This window comes from Acanthisitta chloris, unplaced genomic scaffold, assembly GCF_000695815.1.
Source record: "Acanthisitta chloris isolate BGI_N310 unplaced genomic scaffold, ASM69581v1 scaffold33155, whole genome shotgun sequence".
Lineage (NCBI taxonomy): Eukaryota > Metazoa > Chordata > Aves > Passeriformes > Acanthisittidae > Acanthisitta > Acanthisitta chloris.
The window spans coordinates 8,627-33,153 of record NW_008675970.1 but is presented as its reverse complement, the minus strand read 5'-3'; the positions used below and the strand labels follow the sequence as shown (position 1 = coordinate 33,153).

The following is a 24,527-nucleotide window of genomic DNA, read 5'->3' as shown; positions in this document are numbered from 1 at the left end:
TCATCATCATCATCATCATCCTGCCGCTTTGGCGCTTTGCCTTTCTCTGCGCTGCTCCGTTTTCCCCTCCCGGCGCGCACCCTTGCGCTCTGTGGATGCTGAGGATCGAAAGCCTCTAGCATAGCAGGAGGAGCATCTGCCGGAGAGGAGCAGCGTTTTTTGCCTTGCGCTCGGTCTGCGAAAAGGCCAGAGCTGCCTCTGTGATCCTGAGCAATCTGACCTTTAATCGCAGGGTATTTCTGGTTTTTCTTCTTGAGAAAGCTTTTGGGTTTAGTGCGCTTATTTTTTCCCCCCTCGTTGTTGTTGTACCAGCTGAGTCATCATGTCTGCTCTGACGCCTCAAAGCGACATGCCAACCCCCACCACAGACAAGATCACTCAGGCTGCCATGGAGACCATCTATCTTTGCAAATTCCGAGTGTCCATGGATGGAGAGTGGCTCTGCTTGCGCGAGCTGGATGACATCTCGCTGACACCCGACCCAGAGCCAACCCACGAAGGTATGGTCTGATTCCTGCCCCGGGATCCACGAGTTGGGAGGGGCTGTCTCTGGGATGAGATGCTCTTGTCCTGCCTGGACGTCCGTTGGCGTATCAGAAAGCCAAACTGCTGCTTTAGATTGCCCTTAGAATTCTTTGTGCGGGTTTTTACCCCAACCCTTGAAGGCAGGCAGATCTGTGCTTAATTGTTATCATTTTAGACGTTTTGTGCTTGTTACTCGGGGAGGAAGAAAACTGATGTTTGCTCAGGGCTCAGATTTAATCATGACGTTGCTCTGGTAGCTGTGTTAGTGAGCTGCCAGCTCGTACCCAGGGCAAACCCCCATCGTGTGCTGGGAGCTTTTGGAGAGCCCCAGGAGATTACGCAGTGGAGCCAGTCGTCAGGTGACAACACCATCACAAGTGCGCCAGCTCGCGCTGTGGAGCACGCTGCTGTTTACCATGGCTTGGGAGCCTCACAAGTGCAGCTGGAGCACACCTTGCCTTCTCCTGGAAAAGGGATTGGTGATCTGGGGGGGATGGTGAAACCAGTTTCATACCAAGATGAGGATGGAGAGGTCTCAGAGGACTAAAAACACGAGAGGATGTCCACCCAATGTTCTGCCAGTGAGAAAGTAGGGAAGAAGGAGAGGTGATGAGCCCCTGCAGGAATTTTGCCCAGTAGCAAGTGCTCCTGTGGCCATCAGCACTGCCAGCTTCCCAGTGCCCTTGCTGGATGCACTTGGAGCTAGGAGGCTCTTCCAGTATCTCCTGAAATGCTGCTCCACCAAGCAGTCTGGCTTGGCCTGTTCGATGCTGGCTTGTCAAGTCAGTAATGCCTTGTATTGTCTTGCTGGATGAGACATCTGAAATTGTGGTGGGGATATAAGCTTTACAATTAATTCCCAAGGGATAATTTAATTTCCCTTTGACAGCTGCTTTCTGTGGCAGCAGCCCTTGGGTTGGGATTTGGCTTGCCAAATACTTTATCACGCAGGGGGATACCAGACAGAGGTTGCAAAAGGAGAGACTGAATGCTCCCTCTGAACATGTCCCAGGGGTTTGGGGTGGGTGAGGAATTCACCTGCTTCCAGTTCCTGTGTTCTTGTGTGTGACATTCACACCTTGCTTGGTCTTATTCAGGTGTTCTTGGACATCATCTCTTGTCCATCAGTACTGACTCCCCTTTTGACTTGGCATGTCCTCGTCAGTAAATGACCTTCTGAGCCCTCTGTAGGGCTCTTGTCGTGGTAGAGCCTGGGAAATTTCTGTCAGTGTGACTCAGTCCTTGAGATCCTTATTTTTGATGTCTCTTCCCTTTCTGTGCATCTTCTTGCTCCGAGCAAAGTCATGGCAAAGAGAGGCTTGGGTGACTGCAGGGTCTGTCACAGATCTTGTCAGGGTTCCCTTTCTGGAAGATGTGTCCTTACAGTGCACAGATTGTACTCTTCCTTGCCTGTGTAAACAATTCCAATGCTAATGCTGGCCTAACCCTTCCTCAAAACTAGAAAAACTATTGGTTTTAAACCTGTAATTACAGGCACGTTCTGGGAGGTACCAGAAAGGGTTAGAAAACAGGATTTGCTCATTTCATTGCCATATTTAATTCATATGTCAAAAATGAAGACACAGAGAGCTGTACCATAGTGACCTTTGTGGAGGTACTTACATGTGCATAAATGAAGGTTGCTTGTTGCAGAAGGATTGGTAGTTTGGGGGGTGGTTTTGGACACAAGTCCTGTTTTGAACAGAGATAGAAGGTCGGGAAAAGTGTTGACAATAGAAAAGCTGACACAGCTGTATCCCTGGTGTTGGATCTGGTGCTACTGCATCAGCACTGCTGCTGTGTCCTCAGGGTGTGCCCAGGTCAGGGGACAGGATGGTGGGGTTGTGGATATCCCAGTGCTTGTCTGAGAGGAAAAGCAGGAGACCTAGGAGCTGAGGATGGCAATATCTCCATAAAATTGATGTGGAAAGGTAGGGATTATGAAAAAGGAAAAAAGCTGCAGAGTTCTGCCAAAGGCCTAACAAAGTGGCAGTTTTTTTCCTTGTAAATAAAGACATGTGAAAATAACATACTGCAGGAAGCAGCAAATCCAACAGCTTGCTGAAATAAGAATTTGAGACTTCCAGTTCCTGTCCCTCAGGTCTTGTTGCTTCTTAAGAGTTTAGTCCCTGGCCTGTCTTCACCCTGTGATCTGCTATGCCCCCAGACAGCTATCCTGCCTTCCTACTCCTCCTCCTCCTCACTGTGCATCTGTTGTGCTGAGGATGAGCAAAACTTGTTTTCAACTGGAAGCAATTTGTGACAGAAGGGCAAATGCATCAGTGCAGTTACTGAGTTCCTTGCAGCTGTGTATGTGTGATATAACCTGTGACATGGAACCTCAATGTAACAATAAAAGCAGTTAATTTGCTTTTTCAAGTGTCTGGGACAATTCTGTGTGAATACAAATAAGCTGATTTTGCTGCACACTGTAAATCTGTTTGGCTTGGAATAACAAACAACCTGATTCTTAGTGAGATAAGCAGAACTACTCTGTCCTCTGCAGCCACCTCAGAGTGACATGTGGTGCTGGGGGATGTTAGCTTTGTTTGCTTGCAGTGTGTGTATGGATGGGATCAAACACCAATCACAGCTTTGGGCAGAAGTTACTCAAAATGGCCTAGCACAGTTTTACTCCATGTTAAATTTCTACTTGGAATAATCATGAGAAGCGTCTCATGAGGAGTGTAGAGCTGTGGAAATTGTAATCCTCTTGGGTTCACCTTCAAGACCACAGGGAATACATGTGCTAACTGATGGTCGGAGTTTGCTAGGAGCTGTCAAGAATCCCTTTGTTCATTAATTCCCTTTTTGCACTAAAATGGAGAACTGGAGTATGTTTATAACATGCAGAGATGGAATTATATTTTCTGTAAGGTGGAGCTAAGCTCAGATTTCATTCTTTCTTTACCGGTAATTTAAAAGGCTTAGTTGGAGCCTCAGCCTTGTGCCAAAGGTTGTACAGCTCTGCAGGAAAAGCAAATGCTCTTCTCAATACGTTTTGCCCACTAGTTTATTGTACTGGTTATTGAATCATCCTTCAGATTCTGCTTTTCCTCTCCATCTTCTATCCAAGTACTTTTTCCATGTTCTTTGCACACTTCAAAAGGGTTTAAGGAATCTGCAGGACCATATTGGCTAGTTTTTTGTTTTACAGGCTGGCAGCTGTTCCTTTGGTTTTGGGTTTCTTTAGTAACATGGAATAGGAACAACAAACTTCTGGGAGAGGTGGAGTTGCTCCATAGATTGGGCCTTTCCCACTGCAGACACCTTTCAGGTGTGGCAGAAACGGCATGAGATGACTCTGCTGTTGGAAAAGAACCTCTTAAAACACTTAGGGTGGCAGAAACCCCGTAACAGGTCACAAGTGTGAAGGAGCTGGAGAGCAGCTGAAATGGGACAAACGTGAGGTCAGTGAGTGCAAGTTAAATGAATTACAACATGATAAATCCTTGGAACAGCAGTTAGGCCATGTAGTACGGGCATCAGTTTGGAAATTACACTGGGAAGTTGTTTGCTTTTTTAGGCTGGTTCAGAGTAAATGAAGTCAGATCTGGGAAACTCAGGTTTATATCCCTCAGAGATAGTGAGTGGAAAGTGTTGCAGAGAAACCTCTTGGGTGTCAGCTGATATGGGAAGTGAAAGATGGGGAATAAAACATCAGGTTTGGGTTTTTGTTTCATTTGTGCAAGCTATCAAGGGCCAGAATAGGATGAGAAATGTCCCATATAGCAGTTAGCAATGTGTTTCTCTCTGGAGAGAGGCTGGTTGTGGAGAAACATTCCATGTATCTCCACACACAGAGTTGCAACATAGAGAAATTAGGGATTTTAATTATATGTGTATATAGTTACTTGATGGAAATCATGTGGAGACAGGAATAAGACTGAGGGTGAGATTACACCATTGATGCGTATGATGTACGTTCGGTATTTACTTGTCCCAGAAGTGTAACACAGAGTGGCCTTGGAATTTCCAAGTCCTCTGTACTTCTTCCCTTCTTCATCTCCTCCCAGTTTGTGGCAGACCTGTGACTGCTGTTCTCTTCCGTGTGCAATACTTACCATTCCTAGGGCAGCAAATGCCAGATAATGCTGTTTAAATCTGGTGAAGCAACTGGAGGTTTCTGTTTCATGATGAAGCAATATTTGTCTGTACAATAAAGGAGGAGGTGCTGGAGCAGCTGTGGGCCCAGCCTTTCCCAGCAGGACTGACATGGCCCCTTGCTCGATGCTTTCTGTATCAGGCTCAGTTTTCACTTCCCAAATCTGATGCTTCGGGGTTTTTTTAGGTTATTTTACTGAGCTCTTGGTTTCTCCTAAGGAATTTGTTAAAGATTTCTGTATTTAATTAAAAAAAGACTCTTGACCTATTTAAAAACTCCTGATGGAAGGAATTCTTCCCTGCGAGGTGCTGAGGCTCTGGCACAGGTTGCCCAGAGCAGCTGTGGCTGCTCCATCCCTGGGTGTGTCCAAGGCAAGGTTGGATGGGGCTTGGAGCAACCTGGGCTAGTGGGAGGTGTCCCTGCCGTGGCAGGGGGTGGAATGAGGTGATCCTTAAGGTCTCTTCCAACCCAAACTACTCTGTGGTTTTATGAGTCTGTTTAGTCTCTCTTTGGAGGAACTTGATTCTCCTGTCTGGGTGCTTTGAGGTGATAGTGTTCATTGGTTCAGGAGGGTTTCGTCTCACAGCTCTATTTTAGGCTAACAACTTCAGCCTTAAAAAAAACAAACCCAAAACTCAGAACTCTTTCTGTTTAATAACAGTGTGAAATAGCTGATGCTGATTCATTCTCCCTGGGTTTACTTCTGAAAGCTTTTATTGGCATGGGAAGGTGTATCCTGCTCCTTCAGTTGAACCAGCTGAGACTGTGTTAGTGCAGGGGCTGCAAACCCTTCCTTGGTCAAACAACAGATGGGCTGTTTCTGGTTAATGTATTAGTGGCAGTAAGTACTCCAGTTCCTTCATAAAGAGCTGGATTGAGCATTCATTCCAATGGGATATTCAGTTCCATAACACTAATCTTCCTGGGAATCTGGTTGGAATGAGGTAAGCGTTTTAGGAAGACTTAAAAGTCTTGGTCACTGTTTGCTGAACTTGGTGCAGACCTGAATGTTCTCCATCAGAATCACAAGTATTGGGTATGTCCAACAAAAGGCCATGGAAAGTACCAAGTTTCAGGTCTCTGTGGTTTTTATCTATTTGTGTGTGAAGGTTTTTCCTTGCTGTTGCTCTGTGGAATTTCCAGACAAGTGGGAAAACCTGTACCATGTAAAAGAAGAAATGAACTGTATGCGAAGTGCAGTTGGATGCATGGAGGAATGGAGGAAAACACCAAAGAAAGTGCTCATAAAATGTGTCCTTTTGCCTCTAAAGCTGTGCAAATCCTGCAGTGCCTTTGTGCCAGTGTAACTTGATGCAATTCTTCCAAGCATTTCTGGCTAGAAAGATGAGGATTATTGCCTGTAGGGATGGAAGAGAGGAAAACATTTGTGACTGCACTGGATGCTTGGGAGATTTACATGGATCACTTGCTGAGGGTTAAAAATAAATCAATGAGAGGTCACGTGAAAGATGAGGTGAAGCCTGGCAGTTCTCTGTCCCTGTTACACAGGCACTAGTGAATCTGGTTTGGGCTCTGATATGTTCTTCACTGTTGATGCTTTAGATTAAGGTCAACCCCCAAACCCTCAATGTCAGTGATGGTGTCTGGTGTCAGTGGCCTTGTGCAGGTATGGATTCTGGGATGACCAGGATCTGAGTCATGGAGTCCCATGTGTGTAGTAGGATCCTGGAAAGCCTTGGGGACACATCAGTCCACCACTGTGAGTGTCAAAGTCTCCTGGGCCTTCAGGAAGCTGAAACACCTGTCATGAAAGACCAAAATCCATGAATGCAGCACGTGGGGGAAGCCAGTGGTAGGGAGAGCGTCACCAGGGCTTTGTTCCTGCAGCCACGGGGGATTCCTCAAGGGAAACTCCCTGTTGCTCCTGCAGTAATGCTTAGCCACAGAGAATGTCTGTGATCAGTTGGCCAGTGGTGCTGCAGCAGAAGGAGCTTTTGGGGCTCAGTTCCTTGTTTGCTGTCCTGGGATTTGGGCTGTTTGTTTTAGCTGCAGTGCCTGGGATGAGCCGATTGCTGGGCTGGCTCCTGTGACAGGAGGCTGGCAGTGGCTGTGTGGGAGGGAGGAAGGCCCAGCTCAGGTGTACTTTGCTCAGGACTTTGGCACACTTGGCTTGGAAAGAGGAGTAGAGCCTTTTCCCGTGCTTTGGACCGTCCATGGATTAGTGCTGGAGAGAGCAGCAATGTAAGTAGGGAATGGAAAACACTCAGGGTTCAGACCCTCTGGGGGCTCCTCTGGCTTTGCTTTCTGGATTTGAAACCAGGGAGTTAGTGGGTGTGCTGGAACGAGTTTTCCTTGTCCTGCCTGCTCCTCTCCCAGGGTTCCTCCCTGAGAATGCCAACAGGGAGCCTGTGACCCACGTTGGGCTCTGCTGGGTCACCTCTACGTGGTTTGGAGTGATGGCCACAGCAGATTTAAAGCTCTGTTTAACTTTCAAAGTGCCCTCAGGGTATCCTTTCCCTGAAGGTGCTGCTTCCAGGTGTCCTGTTTGCTTGTGTGGGGTTCCTCTTGGGTCTGGGAAGGAGGAAACTGAAGCCAATGGTGACACATAGGTATGCAAAGTTCAGTGCTTTCACCTTACAAATAAAACAATGCTTTTGTTGCTTCTCTCTTTAGGATGTGCTTGTCAAAACCCTTGCTTGCATTACTGCAGACACAAAGCTTGAGTGACCCCTGCTCTATCCTCACTGGGGGAGAACACGCTTTGCTGTACTGCTTTGTGCAGACTGACACACCCTTCTGACTTGCAGATCCTTTGCCACTATGAATTAAGCCTTGTCTGATGCCAACCTCCCTTTCAGCTCCCTTTCCCTCCACCTTGATTTTGAATGTTTCCTTGCATGACGTTTTTCTTTGTTTCCCTTTCCTTTTGCTGTTTGCAAAGACTCTTGGGAGGATTTGACAGCTGTGGTGGAGCAGTTGCGCGATGATACTGAAGGTGCGTGTCACGCCGACAGCTTTCAGCTCTTGTCTCTGCTCATGATTGCCTCTTGCCTTGGTTATTTTGAGCCTCAGTGCAAAATGCAGCTCTCCTTCCAGTGCCAGCAGCTGTGGCTTCCTCAACTGGTTGGTCCAGGTTGTCAGCCAGGACATCCTGTGCCAGTTGCACTCCATGGGCATCTCTGAATTCTGCTGCTAGTGATGTCTTTGATCACTCCAGTGTGTGTATTGCTCTTGCAATGTGATTGACATTTAACATGGATATTGTGAAGGCTCTTCTGAAATTTTATCAGCCCCTTCATGGCTTCCATGTGATCAGTTTGGGTTTCTGAACCTCTTACGGATCTCCATTTGGGAAATATGTTGCTTTAGTAAATGTTTCAAAACTGCTTTTACTGCACTGACTTCAAATGGAGGTAGAAAAAGAGACTCAACAAGGGTTAATTGCCTTGTAGTAAATGCTTTCTGAGGCAATATTGTTCCCTAGCCTGACAGAAACATGACTTAAAAGGTTGCAGCAATATAAGGAAGCTGAATATTAAAAGATACCTGAGAAATCATAGAATCATAGAATTTTAGGGGTTGGAATGGACCTTAGAGATCACTCAGCCCCAACTCCCTGCGCTGGGCAGGGACACCTCCCACCAGAGCAGGTTGCTCAAGGTTTCATCCAACCTGGCTGTGAACACTGCCAGGGCTGGGGCAGCCACAGCCTCCCTGGGCAACCTGTGCTAGTGTCTCACCACACTCACAGGGAGAACTTCAGCCTAATTATCTAACCTAAACTCCCTCTCCTTCAGTTTGAACCTGTTACCCTTTGTCCTGTCACTGCAGTGATTGCCTCTCTGGCTCCCTTGCAGGCCCTTCAGATCCTGGAAAGTTGCTATTCTCTGCACTATTTCTATTTGTCAACTCAAGACTTGGCAAAAGTGACTCTAAAACTTGTATTGCAAATTCATATTACAGCCACTCAAGTACTAAATGAGTAATCAGCAGTGCTTCTTGCTTGATTCTTAAAAATGGTGCAGGTAAGAAAGTTGTGTCCCCAGTTTAGCAAGTGATGAGGCAGAGTGGTAATTTGATGGTGAAATACAACTGCTCCTGCTTGGGGTTCAGGTGTTTGCAGCCCAACAGGCTGATGTGTTGATGCACTGATTCCTTGCTGGTCGTTTTCCATGGGTGGTGCCTGTTAACTGCTGTGCTGGTTCCAGCCTGGATGCTGCCTGGCAGCCTCACAGCCGTGGGGGATGTGCTCCTCTCTCCTGGCACAACGGCCCGTTCTGCTTCCCAGCCAAGGGCATCTCAGGCTTTAAGGAATAAAAGGATTTGAGACTTTTTTCCCCACTCCTAAAATATTTTACAGATGTTTTTGCATTAATTTTGCCAGGTGGGGTATGTTTCTCTGCCACACACAGGAGCAGCCTTGCTAATTTTCAGGCTGCTTTAAGTTGGTGTCAGATGGATTTAGCACCTGGAGAACCTTGCTGAGATGCTACTTGAACTAGTGCTTCAGCACTCCCGGCCTTGGATCCAAGTTTTAGCCTAGTTTCTTCATGGTTTCAGAGTGAATCAGTATGAGGGATCAAATTTATTGTCACAAGATGAGAAATACTGAGACCACAGTCACAGCTTAACCCTTGGAGATCCTGAATTGCATTGACTTTTTCCTTGACTTTCAGGTTCCTGGGGACAGATTGTGCCTTTTAAACAGGATTCTTGGGTGCATTTGGAAACCTTTTCATGGGAGCAGCTGCTTAATAAACATATCTGTTCTGTAGAGGCTGCAGTGTTTAAATTGCTAAGTGTCTTCAGAGTTTGATTCCTTCATTTTGAACCCAAATCCTGTGAAAGGCAAAGTTTAGGGGCTGAGGTTTCACTTCTTAGTGTTTATGAAATGGAAAGTGTAGGAAGACACAGGGAGAGGTTTTGCAGGTAGAGAAGGACAAGGTTGGAGAAGGTACTGGCTCAGCCTGAGCATCTCAGGCGCACTCCAGGGACAGGATTGTCGCCCCAGAAAGGGTCTGGGATGGCTTAAAGGTAGCCTGGCAGTCTTGCTGTGTAAAAGTCAGCTTTGCCTGCTTACCCTCCCTTGGTAAGGCTGCACATGTTGTAACACATAGAAAAATGGTGCTTATAAATATATTACTTATATTACTTACTATATAAATTTAATTTATCGAATAAATCTTGGGGATTTTATCCAGTTTCATGCTCTAAGTTAATTGATTTGCAAGATGAGAGTCTCGGATGAGCTGCATGTGCAGAGCATGATTGCAACAGACTAATGAAGCAGAAACCTTTGATTAGCGTGATACGATGGAAATACCTTTCAGTTCAAATTAGCTAATAGCCACAGCCAAAGGAGCATTTTCCATGTAGTTGTCTTGCACAGTTCCTTGAATTCTCCATGAGGGATTGATTGCCACCCAGGCAGAGTCCCTGGGGATGCCTTGCTGCCTGTTGAATCCATCACCTTGGCCAGTGAGGGAATGTGGTGGTGAGAGAGGAGCAGGAGCAGGTCTCTGTGTCTGATTTTGTACTCTTAAGCCTGACTTTTTTCCCGAGTCTGCATTCCCAGTGGTGGTGACTGTTAGCTACACTGCAGATCATGAAATGGATTGCACATCCACAACAGGTCACCTGCCCAATGCTCATGCCAAACCTGTTGGCTTCAGATCACAGCAGTTCCGAAAGGCAGTGAAACCACTCACTAGGGAAAATCTTTGCACAGTCCAATGCTGCTGTGAGCACTGCACTCCTAAAGGAGTACTTGGAAGTTCTCTGCACTATGGGAGTAAGTTGTGAATGCTAATCTCAGCCTTTTTACAAGTGTGAGGCAGGACAGTCAGTGCTTGGGCAGTGCACAGATAGCAAACCAGAACCCTCAGGGGTTTGGTCGCTTTGTTCTCAGTGGTAGGAGATGGGGAGGAGACAGAGCAACAACTGCACTTGTTTGCCACTTCTCAGGACAAGAAGGCTTTTGTCCATGGCAGCAGATGTGGCCTGGGGCACAGCTGGGCTCGTGGCTGTCCCTTGATGGCAATTCCAGCTGGCACAGCTTAGTGCTGTCTGTGTGCTCCCTTGCTCCAGCAGATCTGCCCTCCCTTGGCTGCTCCCTGTGGGACCTGCCAAGGTGGTTCCAGGGAAATGAGGAGAAGGAGACTTCTCCTGCTGCTTCACACTGGAGAAGAAAGGGGTTGAGAGAGGCCTTGTCCTGACCTGCTTTGGAGAGACTGAACAAACGCCTTCCCTGTGCCTGTGCTGTGGATTCTGCACAGCCCACGGCTGCAGTGATGTGCACTCAGGTGTGGTTCTAAACCTGTGCTCCTTCCTCCCTTTGTGGCTGGTGGGTGCTGACATGATGCCTCATGCTTGGCATGTGCTTAGATCTGTAGTCTTAGGTGTCCTGTGGTCATGTTTCTGCTGCAAGGTATAGTTAATTGACTCATGAAAGTGCAGGTGGGTTCAGGGGTCTGTGGCTGTTGGCAGCAGCCCTGGATAAATGTGCCTGACAGGGATGAAACTGCCAGTGCTGGAGAAGCTGGAGCTCAGAAACTTGGTGTGAGTAGCAAGTGTCAAGGTTTATTATAGGGTAGAGCATGTTGTTATATAGTCTTGGGAGATGTGTGAGTTTTGGGACAGAATGGAGGAGCCATGGAGATCAGTTCCTTGGCAGTGGTGGAAACAAGTGGTGGTGTTAAAATCAAGTTGAATAAAACAATCATGAGGAGCAGAGATGCAAGGTGAGATAGACACAGGTTGCTGTATTAAGTGTGAGTGGGTCCATGGTGGTGTTTAGATGGAAGGACAAACCATGAGTGGAGGATTCTTACCAGTTTGGAGCTAGAGTTGTGGGTGAGAACAAGTGACAGCCGTGACAGCCAGTGACATGTTGTCAAGGTGTAAAGCACAGGATTAGCACCAGGCTTCAAACTTCTTTCTTGCAAATTGGGAGCTTCTGTAGTTACCTTTGGTGTGATACACTGTCTATCCCCATGGCACTGTTGCTTCAGCCATGACACACTATATGATGTTGGGTTTTCTCCACCAAAGGCCTGCAGAGTGCCCTGTGTGAAACTCACTGCCCCAAAAATGTCTTCAAAGCTGAGGAACAAAGAGGTGGGATGACTTACTGTATTAAAAATAGCTTTTGTTGCTCACCAGTGTTTCTCTTCCTTCATTAACAGACCCCAATTATCTCATGGCTAACGAGCGCATGAACCTCATGAACATGGCCAAACTGAGCATCAAGGGCTTGATTGAGTCAGCACTGAACCTGGGCAGGACACTGGACTCAGACTATGCACCTCTGCAGCAGTTCTTCGTGGTGATGGAGCACTGCCTTAAGCATGGCCTCAAAGGTAACCTGCCTGGGAGGAGCCCTCCAGGCTGGTGGTCATGGCCCAGGGGCAAGAAAGAGCAATTTTGGTGTATAAACCTCTTGTTGTATCCTGCAAGGCTAAATAGAGGCTGAGCAGGGTCACAGCTGTGATCTCAGTGGACTTGACAGTCCACAGGAAGGGAAAAAAAAATCAGCTGGAGGTGGAAAGTGTAGGTGGTTACCATGTTTAGAACAACAGTTCAGATGTCTTGGGTATAACTCAGTGATCAGGGATCAAATGAGCTCCTCAGCAAACTCGTGACTCCTTTGTTCTGCACTTCCTCGTGCTTTAGGGACACAGCAGTGTCCTCACTGGAGGAGGAACTGCAACCCCACGTGTCCTTTCTCTGTAGCTCTGTGTGCTGCCCAAACTTGAAGCTGCTTTTAAAGCAGTGTGTGTTTAACTGTGTAGCACTGAGTCACAGCTCACATTGCCAGACTGTCCTTTAGGTGCTACCCTTGTGTGATGGTAGCTGGAGGTGAAAGCAGAGGGGGCTTTAACCAGGTGGTCCCTAGGGCCCTTCCAACCCAAACTGTTGTGTGACTCCAGGATATTCAACACCTGCCCAGCAGCAGCCCCTGAGGAACCTTTCTGGTTACTGTTTGGTTCACTTGTTAGAGAATGTGTTGAGTCAGCACAGGCCTAATGGACTCATTTATCATGTCTTTTTCTTTTCTAGCCAAAAAGACTTTTCTTGGGCAAAACAAGTCATTTTGGGGACCTCTAGAACTAGTAGAAAAACTCGTTCCTGAGGCTGGAGAGATTACAGCAAGTGTTAAGGACCTCCCAGGGCTGAAGTAAGTAAACTTCTACTACATGGGTACATAATGTGGCTTTTATTGTGAGAACTGTCCTAAAGAAGAGAAGGAAGGGCAAACACAACCTTCAGGAATACATTTGCCACCTGCTGCTGACAAGAATGGATCATGGCTCTCTTTTCCTCATCAAGGATCCACATGAGAGGACAGGAGATACCCTTGTTGTGTTAAGAGCATGAGGACTTGTGGCCAACAGTGCATTTATTGATAGCACTAAAGGGGTGACCGTGTGCCTCAGGCATAGGAACAGCTTTTATTTGCTGTTCATGGAGTCAGGCTGAAGAGGAAGAGAGTTAACAGGAAGGTGATAACAGGTTAAAGGGTTTTGAAGCTGATAGAAGTATTTTTTTGTTTAAATAATAGAGCTCAGCTTGTAAAGTTTGTGAGAGGGAAGCTCAGCCCCAAGCTGGAGAAGATATTAGCTTAGGTTGATGGGAGGGAAAAAAACATATCAAGCATATGTTGATTTTAGAAATTTCACCAGCATTTCACACATCATGTTCAGGTTTGCTTGTTTCATGGTGAAAGAAACTGTAAGAGGTTTTGTGGAATTGGAAAAATAGGTAAGGAAGCTTTTGTGTGAGCAGCAGGACTAAGGATTGGCTCTTCTTTTAATTTCAGTGAGTTTATTTTGGGTCAGTGTGTAGTGATGTACATGTAAACAAGTGCTTTTACTGGGAATCTGTGCAGGACTTCTGCAACAGCTGAGAGGACCAGTGTTGTGCCAGAGCTCCCAAAGAACATGGAAACAGGGAATTAAGGGACATAAAGAACAGTTTGGGAACAACTTTTTAAAGCCTGTGTTCACAGTGACCCTTGGGAGATGTCAGGTCCTGTGTCAGTGAGGTCGGGGTGGGCAGCAATGTCCATGACTTCCTTGGGCTGTTCATACCAGGTGAGGTCAGAGAATCATGTGCCCACATGCTGTTAGGTGTGAGGCAGCTGGTGACTGCTGGAGCTGGAGGAGATGTTCCCTTCTCCTCAGGATCCTGGGGGAGCCACACGTCCCCGTGGAGCTCTGTGCTGGCCCCTGGCCAGCATGCCAGGGCTAGATGAGCCAGAGCTGGATGCAGCAGGATCAGGCAGTATGTTGTTACACCTCTGTGCTGCTGATTGCCAGGAGAAACAGGAGGAGGGACTGGGACTAGAGCCCATGGCATCCTGTGAGGGGTCCAGGAGCAAAATACCTGGGGAGAACAGCACTGGATTGGTGTTTTCAGCTGTTTATGGGTTCTCACCCAGCACGAGCTACCCGAAGGAGCTGAGCTTGGGCAGCTGTGCTGATGTGTACATGTTCCTCTGAGTTATGCAGAACTGAAGGTGAGTCAGAAGGTGATGTGCTGAAGCAGCTGATCTCTGTCTGGTGGCATCCAGCAGGGATAAAGCCAGGGAAGTCTTTGTAGTATGCCAGCAAATACATCATGAGCTATGGAAGAAACACTGGTTGCTTCAACTTGTCTGTACCTTGTACTTCCCTGTTTTCATCAGCGCCAGCTCTGGCTTGGAGGTGCACAAACTCGAGGCAGGGTGGGTGGCTGTGCCTTGCAGGGTGTCTGGAACTGTTTGTTTGTGGCCTTTGCAGGACACCTGTGGGCAGAGGAAGAGCTTGGCTTCGCCTGGCTCTGATGCAGAAGAAACTTTCAGAGTACATGAAGGCCTTGATTAACAGAAAGGATCTCCTCAGGTGAGTGCTGAGCTCTCAGGTGAGGTTAGGTTCACTTCTGCTCTTATAAGATCTTGGTCAGCTTTTCCACCCACATGGCCAAGCATACATGTGCTTTTTGGAGCAGTGGCAGTATGGAACGCAGAGCTTCCTCTGCGGGATTAAACACACTTAGTGCTCTTGCTTAATTCGAAACCTGCTATTTTCCCACTTGGTCTGAAATAGCCCTTAGAAATCACACAAATTTAGGTTCTGAAGAGGTGATTAGGTGAAATACTCCTGCAGAGAGGATACAGCATTCTCTCCAGTAAAATCCTGGCCCTGGTTTGGTCCCTGACCTTGTCACTTCATTCCCATCTGACTTGAGACAGACCGTCTCACTTCCCTGTCTCTTGCCCTGCTCCCTGCAGTGAATTTTACGAGCCCAACGCCCTGATGATGGAGGAGGAAGGTGCCATCATTGCTGGCCTCCTTGTGGGTTTGAATGTCATCGATGCCAACTTCTGCATGAAGGGAGAAGACCTGGACTCCCAGGTACTGGGGATTCACTTAGGGGGTTTTGTGCTTATTTAAATTGGAAAATTGATTAATATTGGGTAGCTTACAGTTTTAATGAATCCTTGTTGTAATACAGCAGGTACTGGTCTCTAAGCTGTCACAGCTGCAGACAGTGGTTTGGTCTCGGAAATTAAGTATTGCATGTAAAATGCAAGTTTTCCTTCCCTAGGTTGGAGTCATTGACTTCTCAATGTACCTGAAAGATGGGAACAGTACAAAAGGCACTGAAGGGTAGGTGCACACACACTGTCCTGCTGCTTCCCTCTTGGGAGCTTGCGTCCAAGTATTCCAGGTTGTCCTGTTTGCTTTTTCCAGAGATGGCCAGATAACTGCTATCCTGGACCAGAAGAACTACGTAGAAGAGCTCAATAGGCATTTAAGGTGAGCCATGATCGGTTGTGATCCTTTATTACATCATAGAGCAAAACAAAAAATGTGATTTAAAAAAGCAAGGAGAAATTACTAATTACTGTAGGTTTTTTTTCTCTTCAACAGTGCTACAGTGAACAACCTACAGGCCAAGGTGGATGCCTTGGAAAAATCCAACACAAAGCTGACTGAGGAGGTAAGTGCCATGGGGAATCCTCTGATGCTTTGGGGATTAACAAGGGAGGGAGGAGTTGGTTTGAGACTCCTGGTGTACTGATGGGTGTTTAATGATGGAACTGGGATAACTGACCTCCCAGGGAATTTCACTGGCTGTTGCTGCTGAGCATGAGATGGAAAAACAACTGAATGTTCAGGTGAATTTGCAAGAAATCAAGGTACAAGTGTCATTGTAGATAAAATGTTCAGTTTAAGCATGAAAATGGTTGGTATGTGAGGTGTAAGCTGTGATTTAAAATGGGTCTTGCAGCTCATTAGTGATGGCATAAATGTTTTCTAGGGTTGAATGTGTCACAGGAGTCTCATCCAGGCACTGTCTGTGCCCATGTGTCACTTGGCTCCCAGACGGATTGGGTTGGGATGTCTCAGTGTTCTCACAGTACAGATGTGAAATGGGAAACCCTTTTTGCTTCTTCACACTCTTTTGGGTGTATCACCCCCAGGGTGTGACGTGGCACCAGATGAATTGCAATGGTGACTGCAGGATATTTTGGGGGGTTTTAATCATTTAGTTGCTGAGTGAAGTCTGCACTGTGTTCAGAGTGAGGGTTTGGGTGACACCAGGACATGCTGTGCCAACCAGGGTGTAGGTAATGAGCCGTGTCACACGTCACATCGGTGAGTGTGTCTGGCCTGAGCCATACCAAGGACTCTCACTGTTACCAGGCAATTCCTGTTGAGGTTTGTCACTGTATAACAGGGCTGGTCCCTGGGAATCCCAGTGAATCCCTTCACTGAGCTTTCCCTGTGTGCAAGCCTTGCCTAACTGGTGAGTTACAAAGCCAGAAGGAGTTTTCTCAGGGTACTTTTGGGTTGGCTATACACTCAGTAATGTTGGTCTGCTGTGATGTCTTCACTGGGTATGCCTCTGAGGCAGATGTCCTGGTCCTAAGGGTGGTGTGTGCTGCTCTGTTTCCAGCCAAATCTTCCTCCTCTGATGAGGCCTAGAGAGGAAATAAAGAGTGAAGTCTGTTTTTGATAGGTTACTGTTACTGTGTTTTGTTCCCAGCTTGCAGTTGCCAACAACAGGATCATTACACTGCAGGAAGAGATGGAAAGGGTTAAGGAGGAGAGTTCCTACATCCTGGAGTCCAGTCGTAAGGTTGGTGTGTGTGTGGGGGGGTGACTGCTGAGCCTTGGGGCAGCCCCAGCCTGAATTCCATTGGGAAGTTGGTGTTGGGAACATTTTCACAGGAATTACACAGGAATTTCCATGTGTATCACACCAAAGCCACAACAGAGAAGAGTGGCTGCAGGTGGGTCCTGCACAGAGGGAACAGATGGGCCCTGGCACAGGGAATCCTGCCTGGATGTAGGGATGGAGTGTGCATGGAGCCAACACCTTCCCCAGGGAGGGTGGCAGGAAAATTGGGGTGTAGGAATTGTGCTGCTTTGGCCTGAAAAGTTGCAGAATGTTTTCCAAGTGGTGGGGAAAAGCAAGTAATGAGGAAAAGTGGGATAGCAGTGCATAATGCCAAGTGAATTGTGTCTCCATTGGCTCAGGTCACCAAGGACAGAAGTGCTGAGGGCCAGGCACTGACTGAGGCTCGGAAACAGCTGAAGGAGGAGACTCAGCTGCGGCTGGTGAGGACTTTGGAGGGGGTCTGTGCTCACCACAGGTGGCTGCACAGGACACTGCCATGCTCTGGGCTGCTGTTAGTACATGTGTGGGGAGAAAAATGCCCAAGCAGGAGGTTCTTTAGGAAATAAAGTCTGGCAGCTTTTCCCTAGTCCACTCAGTCACAAAGACAAGTCCATATGGAGCTTCCTGACTCCCTGCTAGCCATGCTGCCCCCATGGCGTTCATATTGGACTGCACATGTGGATTATTGCCCCAATTCGTGGGTCAGGTCTGTACCTGGGACATTGGGCAGTGCAGCACAGCCCTGAGTGGGCACCGTGTGGGCAGTAGCTGCAGTGAAGGTTGAGAGCTCCTGGAAGTGCTGAATGCTCCCCGTGTTGCAGGATGTGGAGAAGGAGCTGGAGGCACAGATTGGGATGCGGCAGGAGATGGAGCTGGCCATGAAGATGCTGGAGAAGGATGTGTGTGAGAAACAGGACGCGCTGGTGGCACTCAGACAGCAGCTGGACGACCTCAGGGCCCTAAAGCATGAACTGTCCTTCAAGCTGCAGGTAGGGAAGTAATGAAATGCAGGGAATTCCAGGTCAGAGGGAGAGCTCTTGGAGTTTTCCCCCCTGAAGGGGTGTGGAGTGTAGAAGAGTCATATGTCTGTCCTGCTGTGAGAACACTGCAGTGGTGGAGGTTAAAGGAAAGGGCAATTTCTTCTGAAGAAAACAATGATCCAGAAATGTGTGAGGCTGGGGAAAGCACCTTGTGTGGCTTTGTGATATGGAAACTGAGCTGTGGGAGCTTGTGTTGCAGTACAGTGTAGTGCTGGAGAGTACCTGGTATGACCTGTGTGATGCCCCAAGGAGACTCCAAACAGCAACACACAATGCTCAGAGAGAAACCCTGAAACAGGCTTTACAACAGAGAGTTGCTCCTGCGTCCTTGAGCCAGTGTTCAAAGCAGGTGAATGATGTTAGCAGGTACTACATTAATATAGGTTAGCCATGCCCAGGAAGCTTCACTGATGGTGGCACTGCCCTGTGGTGGGGTCCAGGTGGAGCCTCCACCTGTATGGCAAGACGTGTGTCCTCAGAATTGACCTGGCATTTGCTTTTTGAGCCCGTTTTCCTCCCTCTTTGCCTTCTGCCTCTATGGTTTCATGAGCCACATGATTTCTCAGGACTTACTTGGGGTTTGCTGCTCCTTCCCCAACCTCCTGCTGCTCCTCTTTGCAGAGTTCAGACATGGGAGCGAAACAGAAGAGTGAATTAAACAGCCGCTTGGAAGAGAAAACAAATCAGATGGCTGCAACCATCAAACAGCTGGAACAAAGGTACACCAGGACCTTGTACCATGAGCAGATGCAGTGGTCATGGTGTCTGTGGACCTGGGAATGGCCAGGGGAGAGTCTGAGTGCTCTGCTAGCCAGAGCTGCTTGAGGAGAGCAGTGGGAACAGCAAGGCCAAGCTTGGAGGGGTTTGGGGTGTTCTGTGTCTCTGGTCTGGAGAAAAGCCCCCCCAGGTGAACCATCCTCTTGGGTGTTGTGGGGAATGTGACTTGGGTAAGATCCTCACGTGCCAGTGAAGGCAGGAGGTGGGAGGGCAGCCTGGCACAGCTCTCAGCAGCACCTCTGGGGCTTGGGTACTGCGTAGGGCGTCGCGGTGAGGTGTTTATCTCGTGTCAGGGTTTATTCTGGGAGTAGTTGATCAACAGGGTCACTGTGTTTGTACAAAGTTTGTATTTGAAACTGGTTCATGATATCTCTCAGCTAATTGATTTGCTCTTTTTCTCTTGCTGTTATTTTCTTCTCTTATGTTTTCCCGTTTTCTCATCATCCTCATTCTGACTTTACTTACACAGTGGAAAGGATTTGGTGAAACAGGCAAAAACCTTAAATATTGCAGCAAACAAACTGATCCAGAAGCATCACTAGACATGTTTCTGTCTGGCCACCTCAGCTCTGACATCAGAACTCATTTATGAGGGGAGAACTTGAGAATTGCTGAAAGCAACTGTTAAAATGTTCATTGTCACCTAAAGTTGATTTGGAATTTGCTGAGTTTTTAAAATCAGTTTTTCTGCCGATATTTAGAGTCGAGTCTAAGCCCCCCAAACTTTGCCATTTAATCCATGTTCAAGTCCCAGTGAGCTGGCCAAGAAAGACCCCAAGAGGCATCAGGAGTGGGAGCCCCACTGATGCTCAGCGCACGCGGCTCGGCCGAGGTCGCCTTGGCCAGCTCTGGAGAGTCAACTCGTTTTCTGTGTTGCCCTTTTTGTGAAGTAGACGAGAAAATGCATCCCTGGAAGTTGTTGACAGTAGTTGTGTGCATTCCCCAAGCTGTTCCCCGGTCGCTCCTGACGGGTGGGCTCAGCCCCGAGCAGCGGTGGCCGTGAGGACCAGCTCACCCACAACCAGCTCGTCAGGAGTCTGCCTTAGGGACTGGGTGGGAGGGTGGGGAGTTATCCTTATTCCTTTGAACTTCATGTGTCCAGAATTAGTAGCTATAGGTGTCTTAGAGTAACATGGTAGATGGTGAGTCCAGGGGAAACCTCCTTCTCTTTGCATCGCTTCTACCTCTGTCAGGAATCCCTCCAGACGTACCCTGTGGTCCTTGCCGACCCAAGGAAGCCGAGGAGAGGTGTGTTGGGAGGTCTCTCCCCTGCCTGGAAAGGGAAGCTACTCGTTGCCCAAAAAATAATCTGATCTGTGTTGAAACGAAGCCAAAACACACACAAACCCAAGAAAGGGACCCAGAGTGCTGTGGTGGGAGTGGAGGTGGTCGTTTGGTCCTTGCCCATTCCTTGTCTGAGGAGTTGGTGGTTGAAAAGGAAGAGTTGCCTTTCACACTTGTTTCACTTCTGAGTTTGTCTTGCTCAATAAAAATGGAATTTGCTAATGGAAGACCAGCTAAAGCCTGGGAACAGCTCTCAGTAGGAAAAATAATTGCCCATTTAACACCCCAGTGCAAGATTTGAAGTAACTGTAGCTTGGACTATTATAAACTAACATACTCTGGTGGCAAAAGGTTCTAAGTGCTCCTAGAGATGTTTTTTCTCCCTAGAAGATCAGGTTTGGGGGCATTCTGCGTCGATTAAGGGGTTTTTTGCTTGTCTGTGGTGCCAGTTTTCCCTTTGCCCTGTGGGATGGTGCTCCTTGGGTGGCAAATGTGACACAGGTGGGGAGAGAACACCTCGTGGTACTCACTAGGTGTGTTAAAACACCAGTGGGGCTCAGCCTGGTCCCCAGTGTGCAGCCATGTGGCCTGTTCCATGGGCTCCTGGGAAAGCCCCCCTGGAAACCTCCCTGCTGTGCCCAAGCTGCATGCCTGAACCTGTGAACTCACCCTGCAGTAACCTGCTACTAGGAACTCTTAACTTCCTGGAGAGCAAATAATCCTGAGGAAAACGTGAAGGCTTAGATCAAGGCATCCAAGCAGGCAGCTAGGCCAGGGAACCTCCCTGCCCTTCCCACAGCTCTGCTGGGCTGGTGGGTTGGGGTCAGGAAGGCTGAGAGCAGGTGGAATGAAGGATCTGCCCATTTCTGATGTCAGGCCCAGAGTGGGAATGTTGGTGTGCTGCTGCCTGGCACTTGAGCCCAAGTGTGGATCCGTGGGAGATAGAGACCAGGAACGTGCACTAATTATCAATAGAGTAGCTCTAACCTATGTTGCAAGTTCCAGTTCCCTGTGCAAAGCCGAACTGTAACGTCCATTAAAATCCAGCGGGACCCAAAATTCTGTGTACTTGAGGTTTGCTTTGAATCTGGATACAAATGATGTTTTCTGTTCCTCATCTAATGGCTGTAACCTGTAGTGATAGAATAAAAACTCTTGAAAACGAGAGCTTCTGCCTGGTTCACCTACACTTGGAGCTGTTTTCCTCCTTCCATCGCTTTCTGCCATTCCCTCTGTTTTTTTAGCTTTACCTTTTCACTGGGTTTTTTATTTGTTGGTTGAACTCAGTCTTCCTCCCCACCATGGCTTTTGTTTTTTATCACAAGTTCATGTGGCTCAAATCCAGATTGCGGCAGGCGGAGAAGGAGCGGCAGCAGGCCCAGCAGGACAACAGGCTCTTCAAGCAGGAGTTTGGGGACAAAATCAACAGCCTCCAGCTGGAAGTGGAAGAGCTCTCCAGGCAGCGGTGAAGAGATCTTTCCCAGCCTCTTTTCTGGGCTGCCCTTGCTGTATCTAGTGGAGGGAAGGATGAGGGGGGAGTGAGGCATGTGATGGTTTAGATGCTTCCAGGTGTGCCTCTGGGGAGGGAAATCCTTGGAAACAGGATCACTGAGGCACTGGCACAGGTTGCCCAGAGAAGCTGTGGCTGCTCCATCCCTGGAATTATCCAAGGCCAGGGTGGATGGGGCTTGGAAACGACCAAGTGGAAGGTGTCCCTGCCCATGGCAGGGGGTGGAACTGGATGATCTTTAAGGTCCTTCCAACCCAAACCACTCTGTGATTCTATGACTATTCAGAATCCAGAGCTAATACAGTTTACTGCTCATGGACAGGGATGGAGCCAGCCAAGTCTTTGCCTGGAGCAAAGGCTGAAGGGTCTGGAGCGAGGGAAGTGATCCTGTTTGTCAGTCTGACACACAATGCTGTGATTTGTATTTCCTCCCAGTGGAAACTGCTCTTAGTTTTGCTGGGAGGCAACCAAAAAGCTGGGAAAACTGCTCTTAGTTTTGCTGAGAGACCTTGTCAAGAGCTATCACATTTTCCCCTGCAGTGTCGTCGCTTCAGGGACACAGACAAATCCTCTTGCCTTAAAATAGAAGAGCATCTCTGCTCCTGCAGCCGTGATGCATCTGTGGGTTGTTGCAAGGTCACTGGGATGAGCTGTGTGGGAGCATTGCTGGATGCACAGGGCGGGTTGTCCCCTCTTCCCCTCCTGGCACAGCTTTTTGTTCCCTTTTCCTGCTGCTCAGACAACCAGCAAATGGCTTTGGTCAGCAAATGGTGTGGGGTCCTGGGTGCACACAGGTGAGCTTAGGAGGACACTGGCAAATGGCTCTGGTTTTCCACCAGCTGGATGCCAAATTGTGCCAGGATTAGATGAAGCACTTGGAGATTTTTCCATCCTGACACGTTATGGCTTAACACTGCGAGACAACTTTGGGTTCCAAGAGGCAGTTTGCAGCTCTTGAGTCAGGGGTGTGAAAGGAGGGTTAAACAGTTCACTAGCTCTCAGTGCCAAGTGTCCCCAACCATCCTTTATTCACCCTAATTCCCCCTTGGTGTTCCAGGAGCCACCTGGAGTTGGAACTGAGGCGGGAGAGAGACAGATGGTCCCAGAGCCACCAGCGCAGCCAAGAGAACAAAAAAGGCCCCAAGAGTTGGCTGAGACAGGTAATGTGACTTTGGCTTCTGGCTCAGCTTTGCAGTGCAGTTTCATTTGACTTGTTTGCTGTTCCTGAGCTTTCCCAGGCAAGAAAGAGGTGGTGGTGAAGTGCCCCAGCCCAGGAAAGGTTTGGAAGGGTTTTTACAGTTTGTTGAGCTGTAACACTGAGCACTGTGCAGTAGTTGTGTCCACAGCTCTCCCTTTCTCCCTGCGCTGCTTGAGTGATGCAGTTTGGGCTTTGTTTAACCAACATCACACAATTTCAGTCAACTTCTTTGTGCATCATGGCTCAGCTGTGACCCAGGGCTCAGCTGGGAGGATTCATTTCCTCTCCTGGCTGGGAGGGTTTGTCTCTGGCCAGGCTTTGCAAAGCCTCTTCAGCTCATCCACGTTCTCAGCCTCTGCTGTTCGAATAACATGGTGACTGTGATGTTTCTGGTACCTTCTGGTAACAGGATGGGAAGGTCAGAATCCAGGAAGAAAATGCCAAACTGAAGCAGCAGCTGAGAGAGGAGAACAGTGTCCTGCCACACAGGTAGGAAAGGGAGCATCTCATTTCTGCCTTCTCCTTCCTGAAGTCCTGCTTCTTCCATTTCTGTGCCCCTGGGGAGTTTGCATTGCTGCAACTTCCCTTTCTGAGACACAATTCTAACCTCATGCCCTTTATTGAGGTCTCTGCTGCTTTTCCATAGCTCTCAGAGGGAAGGAGGAGGTTCTGGTACTTCCCATTAGTACTTCCAGGTGGGAAAAGCTCTGTCCCTCTCCCTTTTGCCTTTGAATTTGTTTCTGTCTAAATCTGTTTATTCATTTACCTTACTCAAAACCACCTTGAAAGCCAAATGCTGCAAGGGCTGGAACTTTGGGACCAGTGTCTTTGGTGAGGGAAAGGAGAAGGGTTGGAGGATCAGTGGCTTTGAGAGCTAATAAAATGAAGCTGTTGGAGAAAGAGACCTTGAAGTAAGATGTTAACAAGCACAAGCTGGTTGTATAAAAATGTGGTTCAGGTCACTTGTGTCCAAGCTGAGTGCTACAGAGGAGGATTCTTGCTGTAGGATTGCTTTAGTATTTGGTTCTAAACGTTGGAAGATGTTTCCAAAGGCTCTGGGCACAGCCCAGTGCTGAGGCCTTGGCTCGGGATGCAACAGCCTGTGGGAAGTGCTCCGAGTGCCAAGGGGGAGTTAATCACTAAAGGAGTGTGTTAAAAATAGCCTAAGCTCAGTTCCAGTCTGCTTTGCCAGGCACTAAAAACCTCCCAGACCTGAGCTGCTTTTCCCCCCATTTCACCTGGATTGTGGGAGCAGGGGAGGGTCAGGCTGATGCTGTACCTGCACAGCCTCGTGGTGCTGCTCGCAGCAGGTGTAGAGATCCAACCTTCTGCAGTTTCAGACCGTGTTGGTACCACTTTTCCATGGTCATGCTCCCTCTCCTCTGCTCTCCTGGAAGCATTCTGCAAGTTTTCTTCCTGTCCTCCCCATGTAACCATAAATCCATATGGGGACGGTGTTACAGACAGGGTGAGGGAATTCTCTGAGAGCTCAGAGGATGGACATGGGGCAGTGATGGAAGCACCAAGTGACACTGTTGTTCCCTTGCAGGTCACCAAGTGGCACACAGGAAGAGCAGGTGGGTGATTCTTTTTCATGTTTTGCTCTTTTTACCTATGTCAAGTGCACCAAAGTCCATTCCTTGTCCCTTGGGCACCTGGCAAAGCATGGCCAGACCCTGGGCTGTCACTGGGATGCTGCAACACTCATGTTGTTCTGTCCACTGGGAATTTCTGCCTGTCAGCTCTTTGTCCCAGTGAAGATGTTTAGTTCCCCCCTGGGTGTTGCAGAGCTCTGCCAGAGGTGCCATGTAAAGGAGAATGTCTTGGTTTTGGCTTGTGCTTTAGGAACAGCCTTTGGGCCCTGGACACACCGAGCTGTGCCAGCTGTGCCGGGAGGAGAGCAGCCGAGGCCAGAGAAAGGTAACTCCTCAGACTGTGTTGGCATCCCTCACACCTGGT

The 24,527-nt window shown here is 48.2% G+C and overlaps 1 protein-coding gene across 2 annotated transcripts; it reads left to right on the top strand.

The window, feature by feature from the left end:
* Positions 1–322: 322 nt before the first annotated feature.
* RUFY3 (RUN and FYVE domain containing 3) lies at positions 323–19,118 on the top strand. Of its 2 annotated transcripts, XM_009075947.1 has the most exons (14): positions 323–500; positions 7,533–7,586; positions 11,776–11,949; positions 12,650–12,767; positions 14,371–14,472; positions 14,862–14,985; positions 15,179–15,240; positions 15,325–15,390; positions 15,505–15,574; positions 16,625–16,723; positions 17,119–17,199; positions 17,581–17,748; positions 18,421–18,518; positions 19,046–19,118. In XM_009075947.1, exons 1-14 carry the CDS (start codon positions 323–325, stop codon positions 19,116–19,118), a joined length of 1,467 nt encoding a protein of 488 aa, XP_009074195.1. The 2 variants fall into 2 exon arrangements, with proteins under 2 accessions (XP_009074195.1, XP_009074196.1); XM_009075948.1 differs by lacking the exon at positions 7,533–7,586.
* Positions 19,119–24,527: the final 5,409 nt, after the last annotated feature.

Excerpts from the sequence above, each read along its gene's own strand:
- RUFY3 (XM_009075947.1), top strand. The coding sequence starts at position 323 with ATGTCTGCTCTGACGCCTCAAAGCGACATGCCAACCCCCACCACAGAC. Across the intron at positions 15,391-15,504 it reads GAGCTCAATAGGCATTTAAG|TGCTACAGTGAACAACCTAC; the intron begins GTGAGCCATGAT and ends TCTCTTCAACAG. Across the intron at positions 15,575-16,624 it reads ACACAAAGCTGACTGAGGAG|CTTGCAGTTGCCAACAACAG; the intron begins GTAAGTGCCATG and ends TTTTGTTCCCAG.